The sequence below is a fragment of the Haliaeetus leucocephalus genome, unplaced genomic scaffold, assembly GCF_000737465.1.
Source record: "Haliaeetus leucocephalus isolate CR32 unplaced genomic scaffold, Haliaeetus_leucocephalus-4.0 Scaffold646, whole genome shotgun sequence".
Lineage (NCBI taxonomy): Eukaryota > Metazoa > Chordata > Aves > Accipitriformes > Accipitridae > Haliaeetus > Haliaeetus leucocephalus.
Window position 1 is genome coordinate 3,201,667 of NW_010973082.1, and position 13,728 is coordinate 3,215,394.

General features: G+C 47.8%; 1 protein-coding gene across 1 annotated transcript; it reads left to right on the forward strand.

Moving 5' to 3' along the window:
• The first annotated feature begins 1,348 nt into the window (after positions 1 to 1,348).
• On the forward strand, positions 1,349 to 4,790 carry CACNG5 (calcium channel, voltage-dependent, gamma subunit 5). Its single transcript, XM_010578600.1, has 5 exons — positions 1,349 to 1,556; positions 2,321 to 2,407; positions 3,169 to 3,309; positions 3,951 to 4,096; positions 4,511 to 4,790. Exons 1-5 carry the CDS (start codon positions 1,349 to 1,351, stop codon positions 4,766 to 4,768), a joined length of 840 nt encoding a protein of 279 aa, XP_010576902.1. The 3' UTR covers positions 4,769 to 4,790.
• Positions 4,791 to 13,728: the final 8,938 nt, after the last annotated feature.

Sequence of the window (13,728 nt, forward strand, 5' to 3'; positions counted from 1 at the left end):
CCATTTGTTGTCCCTTGAAACTTCACGCGGCACGAACAAGCCTTGTGCAATTTTTAAGGGAGCCCAAGGAAGATGCATCCCGCTGCTACTGTGTTAAATTTGGTAGCTTTTGTTGTCTAGCTGGATTTACATTTTTTTTTCCTTATTGTTTGCGGTGCCGAACGACGCAAAATGTGCCTTAGAAAATATACACGACAGGGCACTTCTCTGTGATTCATACTGCCTTTATAAAAGCAGTCAATAGCGCTATGTGCCTCATTCCCACTCCCCAGAAGACCATCTCTCCTCTGTATCTTTTCCTTCTTGCTCTTATTCCTCTAATCTTTCATTTCTGTCCTCCCCCATTAATTGCACTTTTTCTCTGCTGCACCAAGAACTCTGATTTCTGGTGACATTTTATCAGTCTGCAGGGCACTGTGAGAACTGCTAAATTCCACAAATTAGCAAAAATAAAAGGAAAAAAAAAAAAGAAGATTCCATCTATAAGCGACATGGGGATGAGGGAAGTTTTTTTCACCTCCTCCTTTAATGTTTGCCCAGGGCCTGACTGCAGCTCCTTGGTCCCATTTCCCTGCCTCCCCCTGAAGCACAAGCTGAGTTTGGACCAGTTCAGTATGCGCGTTCAGCCGACACCGGCACTGGCAGTTCCGATCCAGCAAGCGCAATAAAAAGCAAAAAAAAAAAGGCAAGTTATTGCGTTGTGCTGCTCTGCTTCGAGGCATTTGATGGTGTCATTCAGGGTGCATAAAAGCAGCATGATTTTTGCTAAGTCAGGATCTTGATCCCCCAATGGGTAAATCTACCTTGGAAGAGGAAAAATGGCAATACTGGAGAGAGCAAGGTGGTGACTGGAGCTGCTCGGGAGCGGGTTTTGTTTCAGCAGCTGAAAGTGTCTTTGATGATCCCTTAACACGGTGGCCGTGGAGCGTCAGGTAAGGCTCTGAGGATGGCAGACGCTGCGGTTCAGCTACATCCTCGGGGAGACGCGTGCCAGGTTTGGCTGGTCAGCAGGAATTCACCTGCAGCAAATAAAACGGGAGCCGATGAGCTGCTCCCGGCCAGCCCATCCCGCACCGATCCCACCCCGGCTCCCGGCGTTTGGCACATCCACGAGCCCCAGGCCGGCGCGGGGCAGCAGTCGGGTGGGATTTAGTTCAAAGCCTCCATCTGTCAGGGCCCGCTGTGATTGTTTTAATGGCTTGCTTATTTCAGCTCAACCTATATAAGCAATTAAGGGCAGAGGGCAAAGCTTTGACACATCCGTTCCCCCAAAAAGCTGTAGACGGCTCCATGCTGACGGCTGCGTCCCTTCTCCCGGCAGCCGTCCCCATTCCAGCCTCGGTCCTTTATGCATTTGGGAATGAGCGCCTGCGGCAGGAAGGCGCTGACCCTGCTCAGCAGCGTGTTCGCCGTCTGCGGCCTCGGCCTCTTGGGCATCTCCGTCAGCACCGACTACTGGCTCTACCTGGAGGAGGGCATCGTCCAGCCCCAAAACCAGACGGCGGAAATCAAACTGTCTCTGCATTCGGGGCTCTGGAGGGTCTGCTTTCTGGCAGGTATGGCCTCCCTCCCAAAAAAACATCCCCCCGCTAAGGTGATGTTTGCCACGTGGCGGTGTCGGACCGTGGGAAAGGGCCAGGGAAAATAGGCTTTTTAGAGGCTCTGACTATCTTTGCTTCCAAATTTAGGCACAACCTGAGTAACGCCGTCACTCCATGCCCGGCTTTAATAGTCAGATGGATAAATGTGCCTTTGCATGCAGGCTTTGGGTGAGTTTGCTGCTGCTGTGCCAGTCCCCGCTGCCCCCCGTCCCGCTCCATCCCGGCACTGCGGCCACAGCGCCTTGGGCAGCAGCTCAAAACTTTCCTTTTTGTCCCTGCAACATTTAGATTCAGGTCAGCTGGACCGTTCCCTCCATCTGCGCCAAGTTTGATGAAGCAACTTGGCTGCAGGGACGGAGTTGAACAAAACCCAAGGGAATGGGAATCTCAAAGTGACCGATCTGAAATGTCACAAAGTTTAAACTTCTGTTTTGAAAAAGTCAGGGGAGTGAGGAATTCTGATACCACCCCGGAGTGACCTTAAACTCTCTGGCTTCAGGATTCACATTTTTGTGTACAAGGGAATCCTTTTGCACAAGGGAGATGGTAGTTAAGAGATGTCTTTCTTCAGCCCCAAACACTGACACCTAAGATGCAAGCAGCACTAAAAAGCAAGATTGTTTTTATGTGTGCACTGAAATCAATTTTAAAGCCACTCTCTCCCCCACCAGAAATAAACAAATACACTGCAGGTGTGATTTGGTGTCTGTTTGCTGCAGGTGAAGAGCGTGGCCGGTGCTTCACCATCGAATACGTCATGCCCATGAACATCCAGCTGACATCCGAATCCACAGTCAACGTCCTGAGTAAGTGGTCCGGTGGGGTCTTACCCTTTGCGTCCTGCAAAACACCAAAGGGTCACTAAGGATCCCCCAAGAAATCCTCTTTGTGTCCTTGCCAAAGAAGCTCCTAGTTCCTCGACAGTGCTACCATGCAAGGATGCAACTACATGTTTACTCTGTGGATTACCCAATGTGCTCCTAAATTTTTGGGGACATCCCTTTCTGATGGCAGGATGCTCACAGAGGCTCTACACCATACAATTTCCTATCACTGGCTATTCAGTGCTGATGCTTATGGAAGTATTTGGCTTTATAGCCTCCTCTCTGTAATTTGCAGCTGTATTTATGCTGTAGCAGTCAATTTTACACATTACATAGTGGGATGAATTAAGGATGGAGTGTCACAGCTCTCACGGTGAATACTGCAGTCATTTCTGATTTAAATAGAAGTGTCCAGCAAACAGTTTTGCAGCGAAGCTAAAGAAAAGTGCAGGTTCTGATGTTTTTTTCCTGTGTAAGACTTCACATAGAAAACCTCAGAAATGCAAACATTAGCAGACATTTCCACAGCCAGCCAGAGTCACCTCTTTACTCAGCTCATTAGCAAAGAGGGGAAGCCCTGCCAGGGGCTGGGGAGGGTTAACCACATTAACCAGCAGCGAGGAAGGGCACAACATGGTCAGAGAGCAGTGGGGCGGGAGCCATCTCACCCAGCTGAGCCCATTTCTCACGCTGTGTGGGGAGGATTGACCTGTTCTCGCTTTCCTCTGCTCCTCTCCCACCAGAGATGATCCGCTCTGCCACCCCCTTCCCTCTGGTCAGCCTCTTCTTCATGTTCATCGGCTTCATCCTGAGCAACATCGGCCACATTCGGCCTCACAGGACCATCCTCGCCTTCGTCTCGGGGATATTCTTCATCCTGTCAGGTGAGTTTTCCTAGCCAGCTTTTCTCCTGAAAGTCCTTGAGCCTGGAACACATTTGCTTTCGTAGCTGCTGGTGCTCTCCTATCCCGCTGTGGTGGCTCCTCATTGGAGTCATCACCCACGGGGGCTCCTGGCTCGGCCCCGCAGCCTGCTCGGGCTTTGCAGGATGGAAAAATCACCCGGTGCAAAATTTGTTTGTGGCAGTGGCAGGGAGATGCGGGGGAAAGCACCCACAACCCTTGCAGGAGCAGCTGCTGGGGCAGAGGATGCCACTCATGGCACATCGGTCACAGGAGAGATCCGAAACTTCAAACCACTCGGTTGGGATGTTTCTACGTGAGACAAGTGAATGTTTTATTCATGGTGTTGTGCTAGTGTTAAACAAATAGCTGTGACAACTGAGCTTTGAAGCCAGCTCCTACCCGGTGCACACAGACTTGCTTGAGCAGGTAACGGTTTGACTGAAATGAGAGGAGTGCCCTGGGTTAGCTCTGAAGGAAAACTGCCTCTTTCCCAATTATTTCAAGCACACTTCTACAGTTTTACGCTTTCACCCACAAGTAAGGTCCTAAAGGAAGGCAATTCTTCAGCGACTTCATCCCCGAAGCGTTTCCCACCATCTTTCTCCTTGGTTTCTCCCCAGGTCTGTCCCTGGTGGTGGGGCTGGTCCTCTACATATCCAGCATTAATGACGAGATGCTGAACAGGACCAAGGACTCGGAAGCGTTCTTCAATTACAAATACGGATGGTCGTTTGCCTTCTCTGCCATCTCGTTCCTTCTCACGGAGGTACCCGGGAGCTCTCCCATCCCTGTAATGAGTGTATCCTGTTCTCGGGGCGGGTATCGAGGCTGTGTGCAAAAAGAGGACTCTGATGGGGTTTAAGGGTAGGCTATGAGGGCAGATGGGTAATATAAAGTATGGTGGGAGACATATACAGCGGGGACAGTCCCCAGGCCTGGAGTACTGATGGGGCATTTGACCGCCATTTGATGCCAAGCATGGATGCGGAGGAGGAGGAGATGCCACCTTATTTACTGCAGGGACCCGGGGCACAGGGCAGTGAAACGACTGTCCTCGAGAGCCCTTGTGCATCGTCAGTAGAGCAAAAAAAGGGATTTATACTTTTGTTCTGTTTCCTTGGTGGTGGAGAAGGCAGCCATCAGCAGGGTGAGCATCAGGCCGTGTCTCTCTCCCCTGCAGAGCGCCGGGGTGATGTCCGTTTACCTGTTCATGAAGCGATACACGGCCGAGGACATCTACCGACCTCACCCCGGCTTCTACCGTCCCCGTCTCAGCAACTGCTCCGACTACTCGGGGCAGTTCTTGCACCCAGACGCGTGGGCGCGGGGACGCAGCCCTTCGGATATCTCCAGCGAGGCGTCCCTGCAGATGAACAGTAACTACCCGGCTCTGCTCAAGTGTCCCGACTACGACCAGATGTCCTCGTCCCCGTGCTGAGCCCCGCCGCCCCTGCGCCCGCTCCCACCCAAGCACCGACAGTCGCCGCGTCCTGGCTCCGTTTGTCATTTATTTTTTTTTAGGCCACTCTTTCAGGGCAATTCTCTATTTATAGGAGCGTAAATATAACCGGGGAGATTGGTTATATAACCAATAATGTAACCTAGAGAATTGGGATATTTTCCTTTCTTTGGGTTTTTTGGTTTGTTTTTTTATTATTATTATTATTCCCTGCATAACTAAAAATGTCTCCAAAGTCCTCTTCTTTCGGCTCCTCCTGCTGAGCAAACAGCAGTTCTGCCTGGGGGATAAATCCAGGGCTGGACTTGAGAGCAGAAAAAAGAAAATAGAGTAGAACTAAGGGGAAAAAAAAAAAAAGTGGGGTTTTTTTTGGTTTAGGTAGGCTGCAAAAGTTTGTGCATTTGCCTGTATCATTTAATTATAAATTTACTGGCCTAAGTGCCTGCAGGCATAAAAGATTTGTGTAAATTTCCAAGAAATAGCCATTATTAGAAAAATATAAATTTTGTTTTGATTCAATATTTACTGATCGATATATCTTATTGCTGGATATCACTTTTAACCAGGCTGTAATGGGAAATAGCCATCTTTCTCCTCTATACCTCAGCAGGCTTAGACACAAGCGGGTGGTTGTTTCTCTATGGCCACTTGCAAACTGTTGCTTAAATATCCCATGTTAGACTGGAGGCATTAGAGCCCTGGGGTGTCTGGGCTATTGGGGTGGCTCAGGCACCCACCTTTCCTTCGCCATCCCATAGACTGGAAGTCTGAAGAGTGACTGGGAGAATTTCAGTGCAGCGTTGAGTGGGAAACTACCTAAAATCTTCCCATAGGAAACATTAGGCGCAGGACTTAGGGGAAATTATGGCCAGAAGTACAAGTTACTTTGGTGAAAGGCAAGATCCCAAATAGGTGTAAAGTGATGTAGCTGAAATTAATGGCACTAGTCCACTGTAGCAAAGTAGTTGGCTTATATTTCATTTTGGCAAGAAAATGGTATTTTAGCTGCTTTTTTTGTGTGTGCATGAACCTATTTGGAGGTTTTCAGTTTTAAAATTTCATATGATGCTTTGGCATTTCGGACTTAGAAGACTTGACAGCTGCCAGGGTGAGAGCATCACTCTGATTGAAAAGGAAGGGCAGGGAGGAAAAAGCTGTGCTCCCTCGTGCGCTCCTGTGCAAGCCATGAGCTTGTCCCCTCACAGGAGAAAGAGCTTTGTCCAAACTTTATTTCTTTTCTTGTTATTTTAAACCTTTCTGAAAATTTCCTTTCTGTAAAACAAGACCTTCCAGGGATTCTTCGTATATTTGAGCTTGTTTTGTCTTACTGTAGTTGAAACAAATAGAATATACGCACTTTTAACCTCATTTGTAGCATACCATGTAATGAATGTTACACCTCTTTTTAGTTATTTATTATTTATTTATCATGTATTATTTATAAACCACTCCAAAATAGGGTCCAAGTCCTGGTGCAGCACCACTACTTGCGTCAACTCTGATGCCCATCCTGTGGGACCCCACTACAAGCGTGTATATCCAGCCAACTCTCAAACAGGATTATTTCCTCTCCAGTCTCTTCAGATAAGCAAGTAATGTATAACTAGTGTCACTGATTCCTAATTTGCTAAGTTTTAAAACCAGGGCATCTTTTTGTAGACACAGTAGTATTTACCCTTAGTTTTTGTATTACCCTCAAGCGCCTGTTTTCTCATTTTAAAACCCAGTTTGTAAGTGCTGTGTGACAGGTTCACTGCTGGGAAGGTTTAAGCATTAAAGCATAAACCAGCCCCACCATCCAGCAATAAATCTTGCTGGCCCTTATCTGTTCACCCCAGCCAGATAAACCATCAGTTTTCTGCTGGGATCTCTATGTTCAGTGGGAGTTATGCTCCAAGAAAGCGCTGGAGTTCACATATGATGATCTTGCATTTGCAGAGCCCAATCTAGTTTGCTGGGTTTGATGTTAGCGGTTTCTGGGGGCTCAGACACAGTTGCCTTTGCATCCTCCCCTTGATGGATCCTTTATAATTCTCAGCCCTTCTTGGAAGAGGAAACCTTCGGGATCACCAAAATCGCTGATGCTCAGAGGCGCGAGGGCTGTCCCACACAGCTATGTTCTCCCACGCTGGGGAGTCATTTAGTGCAGTTAATCCTGTGCAGCATCGTGAGACGTCCCTGTCCCCGAGTGGAATTTTCCTTTGTACTTATTAAATACAGAATAATTCATTTTATAAATTAAAATGTCTGCCTACATAAGCAGAAGAAATTGAAAAAAAAAAAAAATTCATACCTTCCTCAAGGCCCCAGAAGGTTTAGCAGAGTCTAGGGGCAAATTAGGAAAGTAATTATTTCAATTCGTTGGAGAGATTCTCATCATGTGGCTGCATTTGTGAGCCCAGGAGTTCACACGTTCACCCAGTGAGCACAAGCCCTTTGTAAGTAAGTGCAGAACTGCTGAAAGAAATCTGTCAAAATAAGTGTTTGCTGTCGGTTCAGTAAATGCTGATTTGGGGCAGGAAAATGTGGTGTTTGGTAAAGCACGGGCAACAGTGGTTGTGCCACCGGGTGGTGTTGCTGTCCCTCTAACAGCGCCCGGTGTGGCAGCAGCTCTCAGCATGGATGACTGTGGGCCTCTAAATGCAAATATCACACTTTCCTTGACTGGGGAGAAACTTCTCCAGAGCCTCTGAGGCACGGAGACATGAGTGTGGCGTGGGCGAGGTGGTGGGGCGAGCTGCGGAGCCACCCAGCGAGGTCCTTCTGCCCCCAAGCATCATCTTGCGGTTGATGTTCTCCATAGCGATAAATGCCCAGTAAATAAATGTAGTACCCTCTTAGGACACCTATTCATGATTTAAACACCTCTCCTAGTCATCTGGCATGGTTTCACCCCACCTTACTCTCTGTTACACCACATCCCTCCCTCCTTGAGTAACACCACCCAGTTGCCTCCTTTGGGCTCTCTCCCACCCCGGTTTCAGTGCTGGCGTCCTGCTGTGTTCTTTCTGTGTCTGTTGCTTGGATTGCAATAAATAAAAAGTGGAGCCTGAGGATAAACTAGCAATTAAATTAGAGGTTTAACCCCTATGAGGCTGAAGTCCCTAAATTTGCCCGATGGGATGAGTCAAGCTGCTCACGGGCCCATAGGAAGGTAATTGCTCGTCTGACGCTTGGCAGAAAATTGTTTGCACTTAGAAGCAAAAAAAACCCCAAACAACTCTTCTTTTGCATGAATGACTAATTGGTGTCAGACCCTTTATGCATGTGGCTGTGACTGCTTGAACTATAGCGTTAGAGCAAATTACTGGGATTAAGGGTTAAATAAAAACCCGGCGCTGCCTGATCCACGCGCAGTTCGCTGCTCCGTGGTGCTGCTCAGGACTGCGGCGGGCTGAAGCTTTTTCTTTCCCTGCCATCAGCCTCCCACGCGGCACATCCACCCATCCCACAGCCTGGGTGCCATATGGAGTTCACGGCACTGGGAGGAATGGATGGTAACTGAAGAAACTGCACGTGGGAGGCGAGCGAGCCCCCAGCCCGCTGGTTGGGAAGACAGGTGCTCTGAGACTTTCTCAGGGAATTCCTTGGAGCCACCCTCCCACTGTGTGTTTGGGGTTTTTTGAATTAAACAGCCCTTTTATAAGCCCAGAGAGGTTTTTTCTTGCCTGTATGTCCCGGGACATGAATGCTCCTCTCAGACAGTATATCCCCTTCCACCCCCAGGACATGCTCTCCTTGTTGCACCCTTACACCATGTCATTCCCATGGCCCCAGGTGTGATGGGGCTCTGGTGGGAACAGGTTCCATTTGCCCATTAGTTAGAAGTGTCCTGAAAACTCTTATTGAATCATGAGGTACGGATGCAAGAGGTTCATTAGAGACCAATCACGAGCAGTAATTAAGTAGCCAGGAATAACAAGGCTGTGCTGGGTCATGTCCTCCCTCAGTTGCTGCTGGAGCAGCTTGTGGCTTCAGAGCCCTTTCTTGCACAGTGGAAAAAAAATATCTCTCTAGATATAAACCTACATATAGGTATAGCTGAAATGCCCTGCAGTGCTGCTCCCCTTGCATCTGTGTTGCTAGCGGACATGAGGAGCCGCCGGGAAGGTTAAGGTGAGACAGGAGCTCCCGCTGGGCAGTGACCCCCATCCCTCTTGGGATGCAGACCAAGAGCACGGCTGAGCTAGTTTGGCTGTTGGTGAAGGTGCTGCTGTGACGAGGTGAAGTTTGGGCAGGTGTTTTGGGGCAACCTGGTCCTGCTCTTGCCCAGGAGGATGGCATGGAGCTGCTGCTTGGTTGGGAGGGGGAAGAGTAAATCCCTACAGCTGGGGAAGCCTCAGATGAACCTTGCTGTTGCCTTCTCTGGACACAGGACTGAAGACCTGTGCCCCTTCATCAGCTTTGAGCAGACAAGACCCAAAGGTATTTTATTAGGGTGGGTTTCCGCTACATATCACTGTGGCAGGGTAAAGAGCTGACTCAGGCACGGTGTACGCAGTTTGGGGGTTTCTAGTACACGGTGCTCTGTTTGCGAGTCCTTGTGTTGCATTATTAATGCTATTTGTCAGGGTTGTGTATTCATTTTCCCAAATGTGAGTTAGCCCCATGGGCTATTCAAGGTGTGCTAAGAAATTAAATAGTCTTATTCCTCCCTGCTGATAGCTTGTTAGCTGTGCAGAACCAGCATGTCTGTGGTGAGGATGCTGTGTGAACAGGAAAAATATTCACCCAAGTAAATACTCCTCCACTAATGAGAAGTAGCTGAGAGATATTTGTTTTCTTCTTCTTCTTCCTTCTTTATAAGACTTATTTATTCACATCCAATTTTTTTCCCCACTGCAAAAGATTGACATTCAAACCTAACTAGAAAAAACAGCCTTTTCCCTCGTCCAGTTGTAGGGCTAACTGGTGGGGTCTCCTTCACCCTGCTGCAGCATCCCTTGCTGCAGCATCCCTTGCTGCAGGGGCCGGCTTGCTCCACCAGCATTCCCTCCCCGAGAACCAAATCGGCTCTTTTAACTTTTCTTTCTGCAAATTGGCTGCACCTCAGCTGTCCCGTACACATTAAAGCTGTGACTCCTGGGGCAGGGAGCTGGGTGTCCCCTGCTGCTCAGTGGGTGCCACTCCACATGCCCCACCATGGCCAGGGTGCTCTCTGACCTTTTCTCCCTGCACCGCAGGGTTTCTGTCTATCGCCATTGTGTAGATATCAAATCTCAACCTGTTCCCATGGATACAGTAGATTATAGAGAGGGAAGAGCTGCCTCTTTGCTTTATCTTCATGTAAGGTCTTCTATACCTTAGATTTTGGATTACGGTGACCTCAGCGGGCAGTGTTTATAATGGGTAGGTGATGGCTGCAGCGATTACCATGTGTATCCTTAATTGCAAACCAGCCCCCCAGATGTAACCCTTGAAAGGAAAGGAGAGGTAGCTCTGGGCGGCGTGGGACTGCCCGTTGCCTGGCCCTCCCCGCGGCTGCAAAACGTGTGATTAGCAAAATATGTGCCCAGGTCACATTGATTGCAGTGACAGGCACTGCAGGGCTGAGTGCGCTCATAAGTTGTGCCCCCGTGTCCCTGTGGGTGATGCACGGAAGGGCCTTTAGCCAATTACTCACGCTGGCTTGTGCCACAAATGATTCCAGTGAAAATAGAGATGGATGAAGAAGAGATGACGCTGTCAGCATTGCTGTCCTGTAGCCTGGTGCCCATCACTGCAGCAGCTGCGGTCGGTGTGTGGCATCACGGTGCCAGCATCCTTCTTGTTTTCACACTACTTCATCTTCGAGTTGCTGGCCAATTCAGTCTTCTAGTAAACTTTGTAGGGGAAACGTTTTTTTTTATATATATATTATTACAATTTGCAACACAGGAAAACAGTATTTCAACCGCAAGATTAGCCCCACTCTGCCGTGTTGCCAGACTCCTATCCCAAGGGCTGTATTTGAGGAATACATCAGCCCTGACTGGATGTTTTCAAGCCCTGAGCAGTTTGTACCGCAGTGTTCTGCAGGCTCTGTCCGGCATTTTTAATGAAACCATCTCGGAAATCCCCGAGCCTCACCCCTCTCCGTTTCCAGCGAAAGGAGAAGTATTCACACACAAATTGTGATTAATGCGCCTTGAAAATACGCAGCGCCAGCATTCAAGGTTATTCCCCAATAAGCCATCATTTTTGTCATCAGCTCCAGATAAATCTTCTGGCTGTGATGAGATGCAGCTGCTTTTAATCTTTAATGTTAGGGCAGTGTGAATTCATTTTTCTAAGAGGCAAACCACGTGTGACTGGGGTGCAGAGAAGGTGTTTGATGACTTGGGCCTGTTCAGGTTCGCAGCTGCTAAATCTGAGGCTGATGCAGCTCCAAGGGCTGCGTGAGCCAGCGCGTTTGGGTTCTGCTTAAACTGCTCGTTTTGGAGCAAAGTGCCTATTACCCCAACGAGTCCCAGCTACCATCCAGCACCTGTAAATCTGCATGTAGACAAATCCCCAGACCTGAGCTTCAGTTCTCCGTTGCTAATCAACGAAGTGCGTAGGCACGTGTTGAAATCCCTTGGACTCCAGCAGGATCCATCTCAGAGCCAAAATTAAGCCCGAGCGAAGCTCTGCTGAGCGAGAGCTGTCCTTGTGGGCATGTTTAAAAGCACCTGGTAGTTGGCTTCTGTGCTAGAGGAGCTGGAAGGCACAAAAGAGGAGATAGTAAAGAGACATGACCATAAATTCATTTTCCCATAGTGATAACATCTTTAATGAGGTGCGTGTTCACGAAAATAGAACCCTGAGGTTCTTGCATCTGCCTGGCGTCTTGACACACGCCAGCTTCCCGCTGCAACTGCAGGGGGAAAATCTGCCGAGAAAGCTGAAAGGTGTTATTTAATTAATAACAACTAATTTGAATAAGTACCGAAATGTCACTCAGCTCCTCTGGAGGTGAGCTCGGTGATTTCACCTCCATGGGAAAATGGGAGGTTTCTGAAGCCAGGGACACGACCAGTGTCACGCACACGAGCAAGGAGCAGCAGTGTCGTAAGTCTCAGCATGCTGTCGTGTCAACACAGGTCAGATCCTGCTCATTTCTTTACATTTAATAAGTAAATCTATGGTATTTAGATTTCGCATAACTGTGTGGGCCTTAATGCTGGTTTAATCTGTCTCCAGTTCAGCTCATCAAAGGCTGCTGTAAGTGAGGGGATAAATGAGGCATCCCGTGGCACTTGCCAAGGCTGCATCATGCCCAGCCAACATCTTACATTGAAATAATACGTCTTTTAAAGCTGCCTTGCTTCAATACTAGACAAGTTCAAATATCTGAGTGAAAGCTCTTATTTACCCTTGAAAAGCAAATTGTGTTTTATTTTAGCAGGAATTACAGGGTCTGTTCCTTGAGAGAGCATCTCCAGTTCTTGCTGGGCTTAACGAACTTCAGAATGACCCGTGTTTGTCCAGGACAATAGGATTATATATTATTTAGTGTTGTTATATATAATTTAGATAAACAGAGAAGGTCTCTCTAGCCATGGAGAATGCGTACATATAAAATCCCCTTCAAATTATTTATTTCCATATAAATTATGTACTGTCAAAACTGCTCTACTGATCTGAAGGTTAAAGGCTTCATCACAGAAATGTAGCAGCTCCCCGTCATTTCAATCAGAATGTGATTATTTACAGAAAAAAGCATCCTGCTGGTTGTGGATTTCCTACTGATCTGCTTCAGCAGCTCTGTCTGACTTTGAACAGCTGAAATAAATGAAATAAATAAAAATACAAACCTATGATTGTTTTGTCTTCCCATAAAAAGTAGGTCATATCCCCAACTGAGCTGTATTTTATTCATGTAAATACATTTTTGCAATTAAAAATGCAACAAAAACTACATTCATGACAACAGAGCTGAGCCTAGTGAAACTGGGTTAGGGCTGATGCCCGGGCTTCCTCGGGCAAAGCCCTGGTGCCAGACAGGCAGGTCCCTGGCTCCTCTGCTGTGGACCTGGGGCCCCAAACCACCAGTTTTGGAGCAGGAAAGTCAAGCAAATCAGGGGAGGACTGAAAGCGCTTAAAACTCTCCAGATTGAGCTCCGTATAGGAATAATTATGGCTGCTATTTTAAGAAGTTGTTTAATAATGTTAAACTGATGACAGCCTGAGATTATAACACTGCCACCTCCGCACTCCTGGGGGCTTTTTCTTTTCTCCCCCCCCCCAGCCCCCTATCAGCTCTGGTATATTTGTATTTTTCCAAGCCTGTGTTACCAATTATCATTCTCAAAAGGCTCCTGAGCAAGCTGGGAATCACTTTGCATGAAAGGAGAAGACGAGGCATTGAAGTACAAGAGCCATTAGCCCCTCTCCCAGTATGTACCTAGAGGGGGTCTATGAGTGTGTTCAGGAGTAACATCCACATTTTCATTTGGTCCAGTAAAATATTTGGGAGCAAATCAGAGCTGCTTCCGATGGGGCTGAGAGGTTGCCCTACAGGTACCATCTCGTGCAGTGACCCACGGTGTGCATGGGGCTGCAGCCCGTGGGAAAACACACCTCTGCAGTAAACTGTGGTTTGGCTGTCTCAGTTTCCCTATTTATAAAACAGAAATTGTATTATTGATTGACATGTTGGTACTTTGGGAAGTTTGGATGAAACATATTGCCCTTAGTATGCATGCAGATAATTAATAATCTTTTTTTCTGGAGGTTTAATGTTTCGTTTGCGCTGCATGGTGATTAGCACTGAGCTCCTTTTGGCAGGATGCTCCCTCCCCAGTGCGAGGCTGTGTCTTACCACTGTAACAGAAATTGGAGCTGCTTATAGAAACTACCGTAAGAGGGATGTCAGGGCTGTCTTGGGGACCTGCACCACCAGAAAACTGAGGAGCCTGAAACAGAGACAGAAGGAAAACAATGAGCTAGAAAGAATGGGGCTTTCTACCACATTTTCC

Coding starts and splice junctions, on each gene's coding strand:
- CACNG5 (XM_010578600.1), top strand. CDS start 1,349: ATGCATTTGGGAATGAGCGCCTGCGGCAGGAAGGCGCTGACCCTGCTC. Junction 1,557..2,320: donor GAGGGTCTGCTTTCTGGCAG/GTATGGCCTCCC, acceptor TGTTTGCTGCAG/GTGAAGAGCGTGGCCGGTGC. Junction 2,408..3,168: donor ATCCACAGTCAACGTCCTGA/GTAAGTGGTCCG, acceptor CTCTCCCACCAG/AGATGATCCGCTCTGCCACC.